We start from the raw sequence: 18,523 nt of genomic DNA on the forward strand, positions 1-18,523 counted from the left end.
TTTTGGAGCGGGGTAAAAACTTGGGGATTATGTATTTCTATGTTGACAAAGTATTTTCATAAGCTAATTAAGGTTATTTATCTGAATGGCTTTCAGTTACACATTATGAGTTGATTTCACATAATGGATGAGCAATTTGTAAGTCCAGCTACAGCAGACCGAGCATCTATAATGGAATGGATAATATCAAAGGTACTTCTCTGGTTCACTTTCCATTACTCCATTTTTCTCTTCAAGGTGCCAGTTCCCGTGGCCCCACCCATTGCTACCACTGTTATCTCCAGTCACAGTGCCTTTCCCCCTTGACTCGAAATTTCATTCCTGTCTTCCCAACCCTGCATATCCTCTTTTCTTTTCTATTTTAAACAATTTTATTGACATATAACTTATGTACCATACAATTTAATGATTTAAATATATTTAAGGAGTTGTATACTCATCACCACAATCAATTTTAGAACATTTTCTTCATTTTTGTACCTGTTCTTATTGGCTCCTCATTACCCCGCAACTAAGGGAATATTAATCTAGTTAGTCTCTATGGATTTACCTATCCTGGATTTCATATAAAGAAAATCATTCAAAAAAGCAACAACATAATAAAATATCAAAAAACGTCTCTACCCAAGAGAAAGCAGAATAGGACGTAGAACAAATAAAAAATGGTAAAACAAATGATAACATGTTAAACTTTAACGACATATGCAGTAATCCACTTTCCATTGCACTGAGGGCAAGGCTATTCACATCCGTTGTCCATGGTCTGAGAGAATTCAGTGGAGGGTAAATCACTCTGAGGGACTCTACACTGTCACTGTAGTCTTCCCCGCAGTAACTCAAAACCAAACTCACTGCCATCGGGTCTATTCCTGCTCAAGCAACCTTGAAGGAAAGGACAGAACTGCCCCTGTGGGTTTCTGAAACAACTCCTCTGACTCTTAACACCACACCACCAGCTTTTCTAAAGTTTAACGTGCTATTTTATTGTTGCCAGCGATCAGGACATTGACAGTAATCAGGAGATAGAAAAGTAGCAACGAAGAGGAAAGAACTAGATACAAAAGGACTGGTACACAATCATATATGCCTTATATATGCAAAATAATGTCATTGGTCTTTCCTCTCATTCTAATCTTGAGATAATGCCAGTGTCTCCTTGCCTAAACCACTATCATGCCATAACGCTTTTAAACGTTGGTCTTCTTATACGAATTTTTTTATAAGCTTCGCTATCTTTCAGGGATAGGATACGGAGGTATAGGAATAGGGTCACGGAGCCAGCAGCTCCATAGAGATGGGTAACTAGGGTCCCAGAAAGTCGTCCGCAAACCAATGAAAAGTTTAGGGTACCATCTCACATTCTTATTTCACTTTAAAAATTTTTCTAACGGCCCTGATTCTCTGGCAACCTCAAAGTTACTTTCTAGAAAATAAAAACGTGAAACATCTAACACAATGGTGGGTGCATGCTCTGGTAACAGGGGGCTGAGGATAGTTTCTTCGAAAGCGGAAAAAGGTGAAGCTTCGAATCTCAAGAGAAACAGACGCCCTCCCGAATTTGCAGTGGTGCTTTGGCAGAAAGAAGTCACGCTTTGTCAACTGGAGAAATCCCCAACCCTCGCCCTGTGGCCAGATCCGGCGGGCGAGACACACTCCCGCCTAGGCGAGCGGCAAGATGCTCGCGGGTTTTCGGAAAGGAACTACGTGCAGGAGGCCCAGAAACCTCAGTGGAGAGTTGTTATCTCACGTCCGGGCTCGCAACTCGGGAGGTTCGTCACAAACACACTTGGTACAAATAGAAGAGAGGCCGAGGGGTCGGGCCACCCAGTTGTGAGACGAAGCCCACCCACAACAAGGTCGTTCCCAAGGCGACCGGCCTCAATCTCGTAAACTACTCACCGGCGACTTCAGGCTCGCGACTACAACTCCCAGGAGGCGGCGCGGCCGACAGAGCCGGGTCCCTCCCAGCATGCAGCACGGCTACGCCCCGACCCATACTTCTTTTTTCTCGACTCCACCTACTTCGCTACCCGTCGTCACTAGGGAAAGCGGGAGGTAGGGTGCGGGGGGTGGGGGGGTAGAGCCCACGCCCTCGGCGCATCGCGTCAGACGTTGGGAGGGGGAAAAGGCGGGGAGCGGAGGGAGAATGGGAGGACGAAGGGGAGGGGAAAGGGGAGGGGTGGGTAAATAGTGGGCCAGGCAGGAAGATGGCGGCCGTAACTGAGGTGTGAGTTGACCCCGGGTCTCTGCGGCTGGATTTTTCCTTTCCCGTTTTCCTTCCCCTGCCCTCCCCCGTTTAAGGTTGGCATCCAGAGGGTCGAGTTCGGGGGGCAACGCCGGGCGCAACGCCGGCGTCACGACGACGGCGGCGGCTGACGGCTGGAAGAGCAGGCTTCCTTCGCCGCTCGTCCTCCTTCCCCGGTCCGCTCGGTGTCAGGCGCGGCGGCGGCGGCGGCGCGGCGGACACACTTCGTCCTCACGCCTGCTCCCCCCCGCGCCCGAGCGGGCACTCTTCCCTTCGCCATCCCCCGACCCTTCACCCCGGGGACTGCGCGCCTTCCCCGGCGCACCTCAGGGAGCGGAGGCCGCTCTCCTGCTCGGCTGTCGCGCCTCCATGTCGGATAACCAGAGCTGGAACTCGTCGGGCTCCGAGGAGGATCCCGAGACGGAGTCCGGGCCGCCTGTGGAACGCTGCGGGGTCCTCAGCAAGGTGAGCCACCCACGGGCTCGGGGGTGCCCGGCCCGGACCCACCTGCTGCGAGGCGAGCGGCCGAGGGCGTGGGGTGGGGTGGGGCTGGGCGGCAGGCTGGCACCGTCCCGGGGCGGGGGCTGCGGAATGGGTCGCGGTGCCGGGCTGAGTCCGGCCGCAGGGGTGCTGGCGGACGGGGGTGGGGGCCGCGGACGCGGGGAACCCAGCGACAGCCGGAGCTCCAGTTTGGGAGGCGGGAGGCACAACCGTGACTTGGGACCGAGGACGGCAGCTGCCCGGGCTCTAGGAATCCAAGTTGGACAACCGCCTTGCCGGAACTCCTCGGCTCGGGGGCGGTGTGAGACGGGCTCCCCCAAAGGAGCTCAGTCTGGAGATGCCGATCAGAAAAGGGCCTGGGGGTGCTCAACAAACACTCGTGTGAAGGTGGAAGCCGGGACAGCTCACCTTGGTGCTAAAATCTGAGGTGTTAGGATATGCCTGCTTTAGGTGGACTGAGAGATGAATGAGGAGGACTTGTATACGAAGTCTCCCGACCCTCTACCCCAGCTCTGGACAGTGCTATTTAACCGACACGTGACAATCAAGAAAATCATAGTAATTTGAAACATGTCATGGAGAGTGAACTTTAGGTCCAGGAAGAAGAGCATTATTTAATAAGATTCTTGCAGGCAGAGGCTCAGTGTTAAGAAAAAGAAAAAGGCACTTACTTTGGGGGGGGCCTGTGTGTAAAATGTATCCCCATTTTAAAGATTTTGCAAAGTAGATAGTCATTTGCAGGACTATAAAGGTAATAATTAAAATGGATGAAACCCTCTATAACAGAGAACGTTAGTTGATATTTGATAGTCTTTATTTTAAGTGCTCGCTTTGAAAAGATTCACGTAGTTTTTTCTACTTCCTTCTTCCTTCCTGTTAAAGTTTTAGAAAGGGCTGGAGCTTACTGTTAACTTGGAGAGAGGAGGAGCTGGGGCCAGTCCTTTACAAGTTGATCATAAGATACTAGGTCATGTGCAGCCACTAACTCTTAAGAAATCACCCTGCTTCCAGTATGCATACTTGGCTAAGCATTTGGACCTGTTTGTAGCATTATTTCATATTAAGCTATTAGGATATCTTTAGAAAGCTGGTGAGAAAGGGCCTAGGAAAGGGTTGTACTGTATATGTAAAAACTAAGGTTTGCAAGCATTCATTTGTCCAGCAGAAAATTATGGTGTGTGTTACTGTGCTCATTCTTGAAATTGAAGTCAGGCTCCCGAGGGTTTCTTTAGATTAAATGTGTCTTGTAACTAAGGAATCTGTTGAATATGTTGTGTAGTAGTATACGGGTTTTTAAGATGGAATAGCTATGGAATGGGGTCTTTGTTTCTCAGTGATTTGGGCAGTTGTCACCACTTTTTCTCATGAGAAGAATGCTGCCATGGTAGTATTGTGGTAAAACAAGCTGTACTTTTGAGCAGTGGAATAACGAGTGGAAAAAGGCACCGATGGATATTCACTGTACGCAGTCTACCAAAAAAAGAAAAAAAAGATGGCTTTCTGTTTCACACTAAAATGCATAGAAATGTAGTAATGGACCACTTCTGTGCAACGTGAATAGCTTTCAGTTTTTAACTGTGGCTGCATATATAGAACCAATAAGATGTTGCTTCAGTATTAGTTGCATGGACAAACATGACGGAAAATTTCCTGAAATTTAACAGTCTCTGGTTATATATAATGTCTAGAAGATTTTAGTCAAGATATTTTATATTTATACATATTCTGAGTATGGCACATGTTTTCACATTAAATATATAGAATTTTTCATATTCAACTGGTAACTTAAAACATTGGTTGAAGTCAGTAGCTGTATGTTTTGTGTTTGTTTCTTGTAATATTTTATTATGCCTTAGGTAAAAGTAAGGAGCCCTGGTGGCACTGTCGAGTAAGCATTAGACTGCTAACTGCTAGGTGGGTGGTTCAAAATCACCGGTTGCTTGGAGAGAGTAAGATGAGACTATCTGCTCCTGTAAGGATTTTATAACCTCAATTAACAATTTTTGTGCAAATTGTTCTCTGACATTGGTTACAGTTTTCACTATGTGACATCATTTTTATTATTTCCATTGTTCTAGCTTCCATTCCTTTATTTGCCTTCTCATCTTTGCTTTTGGGTAATTGTTAACTGTCTAAAGCACATTGCTCAAGAGTGATCTTACGTATTTTTTAAGTCAATCTACTATTTGGCATAAAGCTGACCTCCAGAAATAGCTTCAGTGCCAAGCTCAAAGGATGATAATCTCTAGTCTCTCAGTTCAGTCTGGCCTTTCTTAAGAATCTGAATTATGTTCCATATTTTTCTCCCATTTTATCCAGGATCTTCTATTGTACCCATGGTCAGAACGTTCAGTAGTGGTAGCAGGGCACCATCTAATTCTTCTGGTCTCAAGCTAGAAAAGGGAATGGGGCCGTCAATCTTGTGGACAAGTTTCTTTGAGCTTTTAGTTTCCTTCATTCTCTTTTGCTCCATAAAGTAGAGATCAGTAGTAGTTGTATCGTAGATGGTCACTCACGAGCTTTTAAGACCCAGATGCTTCTTACCAAACTAGAATGTATAGCATTATCTTTATGAACTGTGTTATACTACTTGATTAAATTGCCCTCTGAGACTGTGGTTCTGAGTTTTAACCCAGTAAACCAATTCTGTGAGTTGTTTGGTTATGTTTAGGAAACCATACCCCTTATGTGCTTAGTTATCTATATGGATTTATGAGGGTCTTGATTACCAGTCATGGGAAAATTGTATTTTTTTAAAGTACTTTTTGAAACTCATATATACAGTGCACACAAACATGCTTACAGATACACCTATACATGCACATGCATTTATTTGCATATGCCTACTTTACACATGTAAATATCCATATCTACCTCTGAAACCACACTTTTTTTTTAAGTCATTGCAAATTTGCCCCCTTTTCTTGGGTATTTCTGGGTACTTTCATTTACTTTGTTCAAGTTGTGTTGGTTTCACCTATATTTGGTTTCGCCTTTTCATCACCGAAAAACAAGTATCTACTATCTATTGATTCTTCCTTCCCTACCCCTTCTATCCCTCGTATCTATTAAGGAATATTACTTTCTATATGTATACTTTTGATTTTTTTATAAAAGTCAGACTATATAATATTTATCCTTTTGTTGTTGATTAATTTTACTTAATATGTTCCAGATTCATCCATGTTATACAATGATGTTTTGTTTTATTCTTTATAGTTTCAACCCATTGTATATAAGTACCACAGTTTGCTTTTGCACTTAAATTTCCATCTTTTTTCAGTATGAACAGTGCTGCAATACAAAACACAGTTGCCCATATGTTCACATGACTGCTCTTATCTCTTGGATATGAGGGTATGTGAAAAAATAATGTTCTTAAGGTTCTAGGTACTACATGCACAAGCTTATTGCAAACAAATGTGCTTAAATATGCTTCTCTAATCAGTGGATGGCTGCAGACAAGTTCTCTTTGGGATATATTTGTCTTAGCCTTCTTAAAGAGCCCAAGTGGCGTAGTGGTTACCCAATCAATGGACTATGTGAGCTGCAAGGTCCACAGTTCAAAGCCACCAGGTGCTCCTTGGAAGAAAGACAGGGCTTTCTACTCTTGTAAACACTTATAGTCTCAGAAACTCATAGGGCAGTTCTATACTGCCATGTCGGGTGGTTATGAGTTGGCATTCACTCGATAGCAGTGAGTTTGGTGTTTGGTTTTGGTTTTAGTTTTCTTAGAGCAACCTCACTTAAAAAGGTCCAATCAAAACAGTGGCTTCTGAAGGGATTGAGCCAGTTAAATTCAAGGCAGAAGACCAGCTCAGAAAATTGATTGTTTTGGGTGATTCTAAAGGGGTAGAACACAATTTGAGTCCCTGGGACAGGCAACCTCACGCTACTGGCTGTGGGCCACACGCAGCCCGCTGAGGATATTTATCCAGCGCGCCAGGTGTTTTTGCCCCATTTATTTTTCTACTTCAAAATAAGATATGTGCAGTGTGCATAGGAATTTGTTCATAGTTTTTTTTTTTTTAACTGTAGTCTGGCCCTTCAACGGGTCTGAGGGACAGTGAACTGGCCCCCTGTTTTAAAAGTTTGAGGACCCCTACCCTAGGGGGTACAACTGCCGTTTTAACATGGTCTAAATTGAATTCTTGGTGTAAGAGTTCGAGAGGCGGGGACATCACTTTCACAAGTGTATAGACCTAGATTGAGAAAAGAAACAGTAGCTTTACATTGTGAATTTTTTGCTTACTAAAGAGATCTGTGATTTTTTTTGTAGCAATACTTTTTGACTTACTCTTGTATACTGAGGAGTCTGGTTGCAGGATTATAAGGTTTTTCTAATGTTTTGAGAAAGGACCATACTGTTTTCCTTAGTAGTTGTACCATTTTATACCACTAATGTATAAGAGTTCTAATCTCCACAACTTTGCCAGCATTTTGTTACTTCCTATTGTTTGGTTGTACTTTAAACTCTCCAGTTCCTGGAGAGAAGGGCATTATACTGGAAAAGTAGAGGAGCAGCAAAAAGAGGAAGGCCTTTGACCAGATGAATTGACACAGTGTCTGCAAAACTGGGCTTGCACATAAGAACAACTGTGAGATGGTGCAGAACCAGGCAGTGTTTATTCTGTTGGAACGACTCAGTGGCACCTAACAACAGTAACGTTGTCTGGTCAGTGCCATTTTTGTAGGGCTGAGGTGGTCTCTGGGAGCTTTTGCTTACATCTCTCAGTCTCGAGTCTTACTTTTCTATTGAGTAATTTTAAAACCACGGTATTAGCTTAGGTCATTACTAACAATCGCGACCCTGCCCTGCAATGGCCTGGATTTGGGATAGGAGGGAGTAGGGAAGAAAAAAGTCCAAAAAAATTAATAATAAACTACAAGTCCAAAATTATGTTTCTCTGAAGTAATTTAAAATATATAGAAATACCTATGGAACCCATTCTCTATAGAATCACTTTGTACGTTTTCTTGGTTCCAAAAGTCCTGCTGGATAGACATTAATTCTAGGTGGCCATAACAAATACTAGTTTGGATAATGGCTGTAATACTAGTTTGAATTTGTGCCTTTATAGGGCATCAGCAAATAAGCCTGGCTAAAATTATGTCTCATTTATCATCTTCTGAATTCTCCTTATCCTTTGTGATTTCCCCATCTCTTGTTTCTCCATATACCTGTTAGATTAAATTCTGCCCATCTCAAAAGCTTAACCTTTCTGTAAACCATTTTCTTAAAGTGCCAATGATTCAAAATCTTCCTTTCAACTTTCATAGCATTTTTATTGTAATGTCCTTTTATTTTATATATACATGTATTACTTTTTACTTTATTATATAATATGCACACGACTAGTTTTTTTTTCTCATGATTTACTGCTTGCTGGACTATAGACATGGGCATTTTTTACTTCTGCAGTCTAGCATATTGCCAAGTCGTTATTTTTTAAATATGAGGAAGAGTAAAGAAATATGAGGATAAATTGAAAACCAACCCTCCAAGTCAGTGGTTCTCAACCTTCGTAATATCGTGACCCTTTAATATAGTTCATGTTGTGGTGACCGCCAAACCATAAAATTATTTTTGTTGCTACTTCGTAACTGTAATTTTCCTATTGTTAAGAATTGGGCGAGCCCTGGGAAAGGGTGTTCCACTCCCCCCCAAAGGGGTCGCGACCAACAGGTTGAAAACTGCTCTCTAGGTGCTACAATAGTGCTAACGTACTTAGCTAAAGGACTAGAATTTATGTAATTTTGTTGGACTCCCTATAAGAAACCAACATAAAATCATGGATACATGATTTTGCTTGGGATTGGGCTTCTCATATCACTTTGAAAGGGACCTGTTCTGCTGAGGTGAAATTTAAGCTTTCTTGGTTATAATTAACTCTGCCTCCAACTGAGCAAATACTGTATGCCAGGGGCTGTTCTGATTGTATTCTTACTTAATCTCTACAACAGTAAGAGGTAGATTTTGATGAAGAAATCAGGTAAGTAACTTGTCCACGGTCATGACAATAATTGAAAGCAAATTAGGATTAATTTATATATATGCCACCGAAGCAAGCACTTAGGATTAATTTATAAAAATTTTGAAGGCTAGTCTAAACCTTTTGCATTCTAGGCAATGAGGAGTTATTTATATAACTTTCAGAGAATTAGATTAATTTGTAAGATAAGTAAACATTATTTAGATTTAGATTAATTAGATAGAATTAGATTAATTTGTAAGATAAGTAAACATGATTTATAAATAAGATTATATAAGTTATGAATTAATAATTTTAAATAGTGATATTGAGTTGCATTAAGAAAAATATTTAAGTTGGTGGTTTTAAAGATTGATGGTGTAGAATTCTTTATATAGTTATATATAAAGTATATAAATTTGTAAGTGGAAATAATGTACAATAAAATTGACATTTTGCCAAAGAATAGCTTAATATTTCTCTTGATTCAAAAGGCTCATGTAGTACTTAGTGTGGAAGAATGAGAAACTATATGATTGAATTTATGTTTCTAGTGAATAACTTAATTATAGCATATAACAATTTAAGTTTAATGAAGATGGTGAAGGAGGAAGATGAAAACAAAGAATAAAGCAGAATTTTTAAACAAAATCTTGTTTCAATTATTCATCAAATATTAGAGAATTTTATTTTTACTATTTTATTTCACTTGTTATAAAAATACCCAAATTAACTGTACAATCTAAAAAATTTAAACCTTTCATTTCTATAATTTTAGTGCCCATGTGCATAGTTACGTTTGGACATTTCATATTTTAGTTTTAAAATAGAATTGTTCTAGAAAGCTTAAATTTTGAAAATACTAACTTTTTGTTTTCTTCTTTCCTCAACAATCTTTTACCCAGTGGACAAACTACATTCATGGATGGCAGGATCGTTGGGTAGTTTTGAAAAATAATACTCTGAGTTATTATAAATCTGAAGATGAAACCGAGTATGGCTGCAGGGGATCCATCTGTCTTAGCAAGGCTGTCATCACAGTAAGTTGCTTTTTTCCTTCATTCAACATATACTTAGTGAGCACCAACTATATACCAGGCACTGTCCTTAGTAAACAAAATGTAAAGTCATGCCCAGTGGAGCCTACATTCTAATATTTTTATTGGCAGTTATATTGGAGCTCTTAATTACTGAATAAGGAGCCTTGGTGTCACTGTTGAGTAAACATTGGACTTCTAACTGCTAGGTCGGCGATTTAAACCCAACAGCCATTCCAAGGGACAAAGATGAAGCTATCTGCCCCTTTAATGATTTACAGCCTCAGAAACTTCACATAGGGTTGCTATGAATTGGAATTGACTCGGGGACCCAGAGTTTGTTTTTGCTATTACTATGTGCTTTCAATTTGTATAACCAAACCATACTCACTGCCAGTCAATTCTGACTCATAGTGACCCTATAGGCCAGAGTAGAACTGCCCCTAAGAGTTTTCTACTCCCGTATCTTTACTGGAATAGAAAGCCCATCTTCAGCTTGCTGGTAGTTTCGAACTGCACCCTCAGGACTCCTGTTCAATTTGTATTAGACCTGTAGTATTTATCCAGTTGGTATGTCAAAGAAGTTTAAGCACTTCAGAAAAAGATGTAAACCACTTTCCTAGTTAATGGAATTGGGACAGTTAACATGGTAGGTTATTGAAAACAGTAAAGCTGAAAAATCATAAAAACTGAAATAGATATAACTTATACGTAAAAAAATTGTAATTGAAACTATATAGATGTATATTTACATACCAAAAATTTAATATAAGAGCAAGTGCCATCCCTTTGAATATGAAGTTTAAAGATCTTAACTTTTTAAAACTACATATTATATCTATAATGTATACTCTCTGATTCTCAGTTTTGATTTCTCTAAAATGGAACAAAAGCTTAAAAGGTGATTTTAAGAATAGGTCCTAGTATTGTGTACCGTTACTACTTTTGGGGTGTTTTTTTGTTTGTGTTTGTGTGTTTGGATTTCTTATAATATTTTATAGTGGTCTCTTAGCTAACTTAATATCTTTTAAAGAAATGGCTCATCTTTATTGGGTCATTATTACTTGGTTTACATTCACCTTAGTTTACAAAGAAGCTGCATGTTGTAGTGTTATCTCATAGACTTAAGTAATATTTAATTAAAATATATGTAAGGATTACAACAAGTATAACTGGCATAAACAGGTTTGGGAATAAACACCTGACCTTTATTAAGCATATAACTCAACTAGTGAAATAAGTGCCTGATTACACTAAAAATAATCCTTGTTAGCTACAAATGGTCACTATACTGTAGGCATATCTATAGAGGGCAAAAAGTCTCTTGGCTAAGTCAGGTCACTGAAATGGAGGTCAGTTAAGGACCCTATTGTACTTTTAATCTGTAAATGGACACATTAAAACCTAAAAAAGAAGATCATAGATTTTTCTGGTACATTCAAAGATAAAAGTCAAAAAATTTTATAGAATTATTCAAACTAAAATATGTGCTCTGGATTTGTGCTTTTATTTAAATTCCTATTTTTATGTTAGATGCCTAAGGAAAATCTTACAGCAGTTTTTTTTAACATGTTCCGCCTTGTATATTCAAAATTTGAAAGCAAAAAGCAGCTCAATCAATGCTTTTGAGAGGATTAATCAAATAGCAAGCTAGAAAAACTTAAGCCAATTGTTTGGAAGTATCCATAATTAAACTCTTCTCTAGAGAACATTTTAGAGAAACATTTGAACCTAGTGGCTTAGTAAGTATTTTGATCAGTGTGTGATACATTAAAGGAACTCTGTTGGATTACACGTTGGGCTGCTGGCCACAGTTAGCAGTTTGAATCAACTCGCTCCATGTAAGAAAGGTGAGGTTTTCTGCTCCTGTAAAGGTTTACAGCTGCTGAAACACAAAGGGGCAGTTTTACTGTGTCTTAAAGGGTCACTGACTCGATGGCACTCAGTTTGTTGTAGGATTTTTTTCGTGTGTGTGTGTTAGAGAGATTCATTATGGGTGTTTTGAAATTGCACCTACTCTCACATTTTGGATGTTTTCTTTCTCTTGAAATAATTTATTCTGGATAACAGTTGTATGAGCCCCTAATAAAATGTTAAAAAAAAAAAAAGGAATAATTTATTCATTCTTGAAGGCATAATAGTGGATAAAAAGACTTGAATGGTCTTCCCATGATCCTTCGTTTTCCTTCCTTTTTTCCTACATTGTCAGATGTTATAATTAGTTAAAATTCTTGAAACTTTAAAAATAATCTCCTGGTGATTGGTGTGAAAATTAGTAGGAATGGAATGTTCAGTTTTTGTGAATTAACCCTTTGCTCTTAAGTTGAATCATGCTCATAGCACTTGTATGTAGGATTTCTAAGACTCTCTCTGCTAGAACAGATAGCCTGCCACTTCATCCTCCCACAGAGCAGCCTGTAGGTTTGAACCACCAACCTTTCATTTAGTAGCCCAGCACATAGCCCACAGCAATTACAGCCATAGAAAATGTCCTATGGGGGCAGTTGAGCTCTCTCCCCTGAGATTGCTGTGAGTCAAAATCAACTTGACAGCACCTATTAATAGCATTCTTAGAGATCATGCAATTTTTGATAAAGTTAAATGTAGGATGATTATGGGTTGCCGATGGATCTTGGTTGAAAGCAGAGAATTCATAAAGATGTTTACTAGTGTTTCATTAAATGTATAAAGACTTGTGTGGATCAGAGCAAATTATGGATAACATCAAAAAATGATATTTGCATAACTTAATTGTGCTCATGAAGAATCTGTACAAAGAGCAATCCTTTGGACAGAAAGAGTATACTACACAATTTAGAATTGTGTACAGCAAGGTGTACATCAATCAGCACTTTATTCTTTCACTTTACTTAATCTGTGTACTTAGTCTGTGTACTGAGTAAATCTGAAAAACTGGAATATATGACGAAGGATATAATATCAGTTTGGAGGAAGATTTATGTAGGTGATATAACCTTGCTTGCTAAAATAGAAGAGAACGTGAAGCACTTACTAATGAAAATCAAAGACTGCAGCCTTCAATATAAGTTTTACCTCAACACAAAGAAAACAAAAATCCTTTTCAACTGGACCAATAATAAACATGATACATGGGGAAAAAGTAAAAATTGTTGAATATTTCATTTTCCGTCCATAACCAATGCCCATAGAAGCAGCAGTCAAAAAAATCAAATGACATGTTGGATAAATCTGCGATGAAATTCCTTTATAATATGTTAAAAGGCAAAGATTTAGATACTTAGGAGCTCTAAGACATGGTAACTATTTTTTCTTCTTAATTTCTTAACTACCTGAATGTTGTCCTTGGATAAATACTCTGTTGATCTTAAGTGATTGCCTAGATAGATAGTATTACTTTTCCCTTTCAAATATTCAAATATTCTTTCAAAACATATCCACAGATCTATTCCCATTCTCCCTCCTATACCTGTTCACCATACATGTCCATCATAGTCATTGCAGGAGTATGTATGTATGTATATATGTATATGTGTGTGTGTGTGTGTGTATATATATATAATAGTACTTAACTCTGTTGCCTTTAACTGATACAAACTTCCCAGTATTTTTCCTTGACTCCATCATTTTTTTGTCAGCCACCCTTTAATGCAGCTGTTCTCACCCTGTGGGTCGCAACCCCTTTGGGGGTTGTATTAGTCTAGGTACTTTGGAGAAACAAATCCACAGCAACTCACGTATAAGAGAGAGTTTTATGCAAAGAAAATGTGCATCACGAAAACATCCCAACCCAATGCTGCCCAAGCCCACAAGTCCAACATTAACCCATACCCAACACCAGTCCACAAAGTCCTTCACCTCACAAAACAGAGGCAATAATGCCGACTGCAGGAGGAAAGCTGAGTCAGTGAATGTGTACGCATCTCAGCACTGGCAGGGGTCTCCACATGGCTGCTCCAGCACCCGGGCTGCATCGGGATAGATCCATGCAGCTTCTCCTTGGGGATGTCTTGTAGGAAATCAATCTTGCAAGCTGAAGCAGGGAACTGCTAAGGCAGCTGCACCCGATGCAACCATCACAAAACAAGAGACCCGAGAACTAGAAAGGCGAGGCTTCACCACCCATTTATCCCTCCGCCTTTCAACCAGACTCACATGTGATTATCGGCCAGGCTGGCACAATTAACTAACTCAGGGGTCGAATGACTCTTTCACAGGGGTGAAAGATTCATAACAGTAGCAAAATTACAATTACGAAGTAGCAACAAAAATAATTTTATGGTTGGGGGGTCACCACAACATGAGGAATTGTATTAAAGGGTCACGGCATTAGGAAGATTGAGAACCATTGCTTTAATGTATATAGCCCACGTCTTCACCTAAGGTAACTGCCTATCCTCTAGCCGGTGACTTCTCCCTTCCTCTCCCAACTATGGTAACCATCAAAGAAGGTTTCTTTTAGTGTAAAAACTCATTCTTGACATATTGCAATAGTGGTCTCATACAGTATATGTCCTTTTGTGATTGACTAATTTCATTCAGCATAATGTGCTCCAGGTTCATCCATGTTGTCATGCATTTCGTAGATTTATCGTTATTCTTTAACATTTCATAGTATTCCATTGTGTGTCTGTACCAAGGTTTATTTACCCACTGAAGAGAATTTAGGCAGTTTCCTTCTTCTTTACTATTGTGAATCGTGCTGCAATGAACATGGGTGCCCAGATGTCTATTTGTGTTGTGGCTCTTATTTCTCTTGGACATATACCACCTGGAAGAATTGCTGGGTTATCTAGTTGTGGTATTTTCAGTGGTTCATCTGGGTATGGAAGCTAAGCATGAGTGAGAAAGACTGGAGAATTGATATATTTACATTTCGGTGTTGGCGAAGAATATTGAAAGTATCATGGATTTCCAGATGAAAAAATGCATGTATCTTGGAGGAAATACAGCCAGAATACTCCTTAGAAGTAAGGATGGTGAGACTTTAACCTCATGTACTTTGGAAATGTTATCAGGAGTCCCTGGGGAAGACATGACGCTTGTTAAAATGAAGGATCAATAAAAGAGGAAGTGTGTTAGTCAGGTTAGACTAGAGAAACAAATTCATAAACACGCATATATGTATAAGAAGGAGGTTAAGATACAAGAGCAATTGTACATAAAGAATACATCCCAGACCAGATCTAGTCCAAAAGTCTGATATTAGCCTAGTCTGATACCAACTATAAAGCCCTCTTCAGACTCATGAAAGACATGCAATGATGCCGAATGCAGGAAGATCACAGGCCAGTGGCAGTAGAAGCATCTCAGCACTAGCAGGGGTCTCCACATAGTTCCTCCAGTTCCCAGGACATGGGATCTATCAGTGTAGTGCCATGTGTCTTGTCAGTAGAGTGCCTCTCAGGGAGTGAGCAGAGAGAGAGAAGTGTCCTGCCTCCAAAGAGGAAAATACAGGAGTTCCCAGAATTCTCAGGAGAAGGCCATGCCCACACAGAGGCCTCATTGATTATATCTTGATAGACAGGCCATACTCCACCCCCTCACAATCTTTAAATTTACACCAGATTATCTAACTACCACAGAGGAAGACCTTTATTGAAATAGGTTGATATAGCAGTGGGCTGAAACATAGTAACAATTTTATTTAGTGAAATTTTTGAATTGGGAAGAAAGTGTTAAGAAAAATAATGGGAGATGCTGTCAGTCCTTTTTTATTAAAGGGAACAAACATAGTTGACTCATTAAAGCCTGGGAATGTGTATCATGCATCATATTTGAACAGATTCTCATGCATTTCCTGTAAGAAATTTCCTTCCACCAAGTGTTTCAATTTCACAACTTTGAAAAGAATATTATTAATAGTTAATTCTTTATTTGCTTTTTTGCATATTCCTGTCACACTCTTGTTCCTCGTGTTTCATTATTTATTTGTATGTGTGTGTGTATTGAGGCAAATTATGTCTTTATAAAATCAGGCTTATTGGGGTACAGTTTATATTTAATAAAAATTCTAATGGCACAGTTTTCACAGATGTATGCGGTATGTAAGCACTATACTACAACAGACTATAGAATATTTCTATCACTTAAGAATACTCTTTCCTGCGCCTTTGTAGTTACATAGTTCCTTCTTCCATTCTCAGCTCCTGGGCAACACATTGTTTTTACAATTTTGCCTTTTCATAGTATGACGTAAATAGAATCATACAGTGTGCAGCTTTTTGTGTCTGTCTTTTTATTTAACATATGCTTTTGAGAACCACTCATGTCGTATTGAACTTAATTTGTTCATCTTTATTACTGAATACTCATCCATCGTGTGGATGTACCATAATTTGTTTGTACATGTACCAGTGTGGTGAAGTGAAATTTCTTAATATGATTCTTCTATCTGTGTCTCTGTAATTCTCACCCAAAGATTGGGTGGGCCAATGCAAATCGGGTATGTTAAACACTAGTCTTTCGGATTTGTCAGTTTTAGTTGCCACTCCCCGGCTATAAAAATGAGCACTCAGGAACTTTTGAAAATTCCCTGGACCACCAAGGCAAAAGAGCTATCAGTAGAGCACATTCAAAATCTGCCTGAAGTGGCAGAAGCTTAGACCAGAGGTTCCAGGGGTTTCAGCACAGAGACTTTGGGACAGAGCAAAGAAACCAGGCCAAGACCAGAGATAAGACCTTGAGACAGAATAGAGGAGCAGATCCAAGACTGAGGTCGAGCAGCAGGGTGTCTACTGGGAACATGGAGGCAGAAGCCAAGGGAACACATACCTGAGAGGCTGAGGACTAGAGAGAGACTTGGCTACTGACTGAGGAGAGGTGATGCTCTAGGCCAGCGGTTCTCAACCTGTGGGTCACGACCCCTTTGAGGGTGTCAAACGACCCTTTCACAGGGGTTGCCCAATTCATAACAGGAGCAAAATTGCAGTTATGAAGTAGTAACGAAAATAATTTTATGATTGGGGGGGTCACTACAACATGAGAAACAGTAGTACAGGGTTGCAACATTAGGAAGGTTGAGAACCACTGTTCTAGACCATTGACTATATCCTTATGTTTCTTATCCTACCTTGTAGTAACATGTTATGTTACATTAAGAAAATATCCCAGCCCAGTCCAGATCAAGCCCATAAGCCTGATATTAACCCATATGTCCGATACCAACTATAAAACCCTTTCTTAATCGTGAGTATTGTGTGTGAATCCTGCGTGGCCTTAATAAACTCTCTTAATCATGAGTATTGTGTGTGAATCCTATGTGGCCATTGCAGTGGATAACCCAACAAAAAAGTAGAATGTTGTGGGAAGAACAATTGGTGTCAGACTAGGTAAAGAATGGTGGAGCCTGGAGGCATGTCTGACCTCTGCCTCATGGCAATAGGGAAGCCAGAAGTCAGATATGGCCTCCAAAGCCATTAATATGCCAGTTAATGGAATAGGATTTGTTTCCAATCTTTGTCCCTTATAGACAAGTCTTTGTGTTCAGGTCTTTGTGTAAACAAATTTTAATTTTAGGATAGATACCTGGGAGTCTTTTTCAGATAAATGTTCAACAGATAACCACAAGATTGGTGGTTCAAACCTGGTAGCCACTCCCTGGGAGAGAGAGAAGGCTGTCTGCTCCTATAAAGATACACAGTTTCAGCAAGCTTAGATAGTGTAGCTATGAGTCAGAATAGACTCAATGGCAGCGGGTCTATGTTTATAAGAAACTGCCAAACTGTCCCAAAAGTGACAGTACCATTGTACATTCCCACCAGCAATGTATAATTACTCCAGTTGCTCCCATTTCATTTAGCACTTTGCATTATCAGTTTTGTTTTAAAACTTAAACCTTACCAGGTAGGTATAAATTGGTATCACATGGTTTTAATTCTGTATTTCAACGACTAATGATGTTGAACATATTATCATGTGCTTGTTAAATGCCTCTTCATTTGTCAATTCAAAATTTTAGTTTGCTTTTTTAATATTAGAAATTGAGAGTTCTTTATATATGAGGGGGTACCTAAGAAAAACCAATGCTCATTTGTTTTTTTGATGACGGGGATAGTGCATTTGGAGTTCTTTCCACCAGATCAGACTGTTAATCAAGCTTTCTATTTAGAGGTTCTGAAAAGATTGCATAACAGTCTGTGACAAAAAAGTCCTGATTTGGGGCAGGCGGGGGACTGGTTTTGTCACCACGACATACCTGTTCATGCAACCATCTCAGTGCGCCAATTTTTGGCAAAAAACATCATCCCTCTCTTGCCTCACACACCTTATTCACCTGACCTCGCTCTGTGCAGCTTCCTTTTGTTTCTGCGAATGCAGACAGACTTGAGAGGACAGCAATTTGACGGCACAGAAGTGAAGAAAAAAAGAGGGAGGTGCTGTTAGCTATCCAAACGGATGAGTTTGAAAAATGTTTCCAAGAATGGAATCACAGATTTGCCAAATGTAATAGAGAGTACTTTGAAAGTGATAAGGTTTTGTAAAAACATTTAAATACATATTGGGTACCCCTTGGTACTTACTACATATGTGTTTGGCAGATCATTTCTATCAACCTTACATTTTATTACTGCCATTGGAAACTCAATTACATTTCAGACATTTGATTTTACACTTGGCTACACTTTTGCCACTGAATTCTTATTTAGTATGTACTATATATGTACTTATTCTATTTAGTGTGTTTGTGTGTGTGTATATATACATATATATATACTGTGTATATTCTATGTAGTATTTAGTATGGTCTACAGTATAATTAAGTATAATTTTTACCCTATTTAGTATAA

General features: G+C 39.5%; 1 protein-coding gene across 1 annotated transcript in view; it reads left to right on the plus strand.

Moving 5' to 3' along the window:
• The first annotated feature begins 2,243 nt into the window (after window positions 1-2,243).
• The window catches only part of CERT1 (ceramide transporter 1), a 136,758-nt gene continuing 120,478 nt past the window's right edge, over window positions 2,244-18,523 (plus strand). The window contains exons 1-2 of the mRNA XM_045285219.1: window positions 2,244-2,710; window positions 9,624-9,758. Of these exons, the coding sequence (XP_045141154.1) occupies window positions 2,615-2,710; window positions 9,624-9,758 (231 nt within the window). The 5' untranslated portion in view covers window positions 2,244-2,614. The remainder of the gene's footprint in view (window positions 2,711-9,623; window positions 9,759-18,523) is intronic.

Source organism: Echinops telfairi, unplaced genomic scaffold (genome assembly GCF_000313985.2).
Source record: "Echinops telfairi isolate 266 unplaced genomic scaffold, ASM31398v2 ScPeMD7_7469;HRSCAF=8507_1, whole genome shotgun sequence".
In the NCBI taxonomy this organism is placed as follows: domain Eukaryota; kingdom Metazoa; phylum Chordata; class Mammalia; order Afrosoricida; family Tenrecidae; genus Echinops; species Echinops telfairi.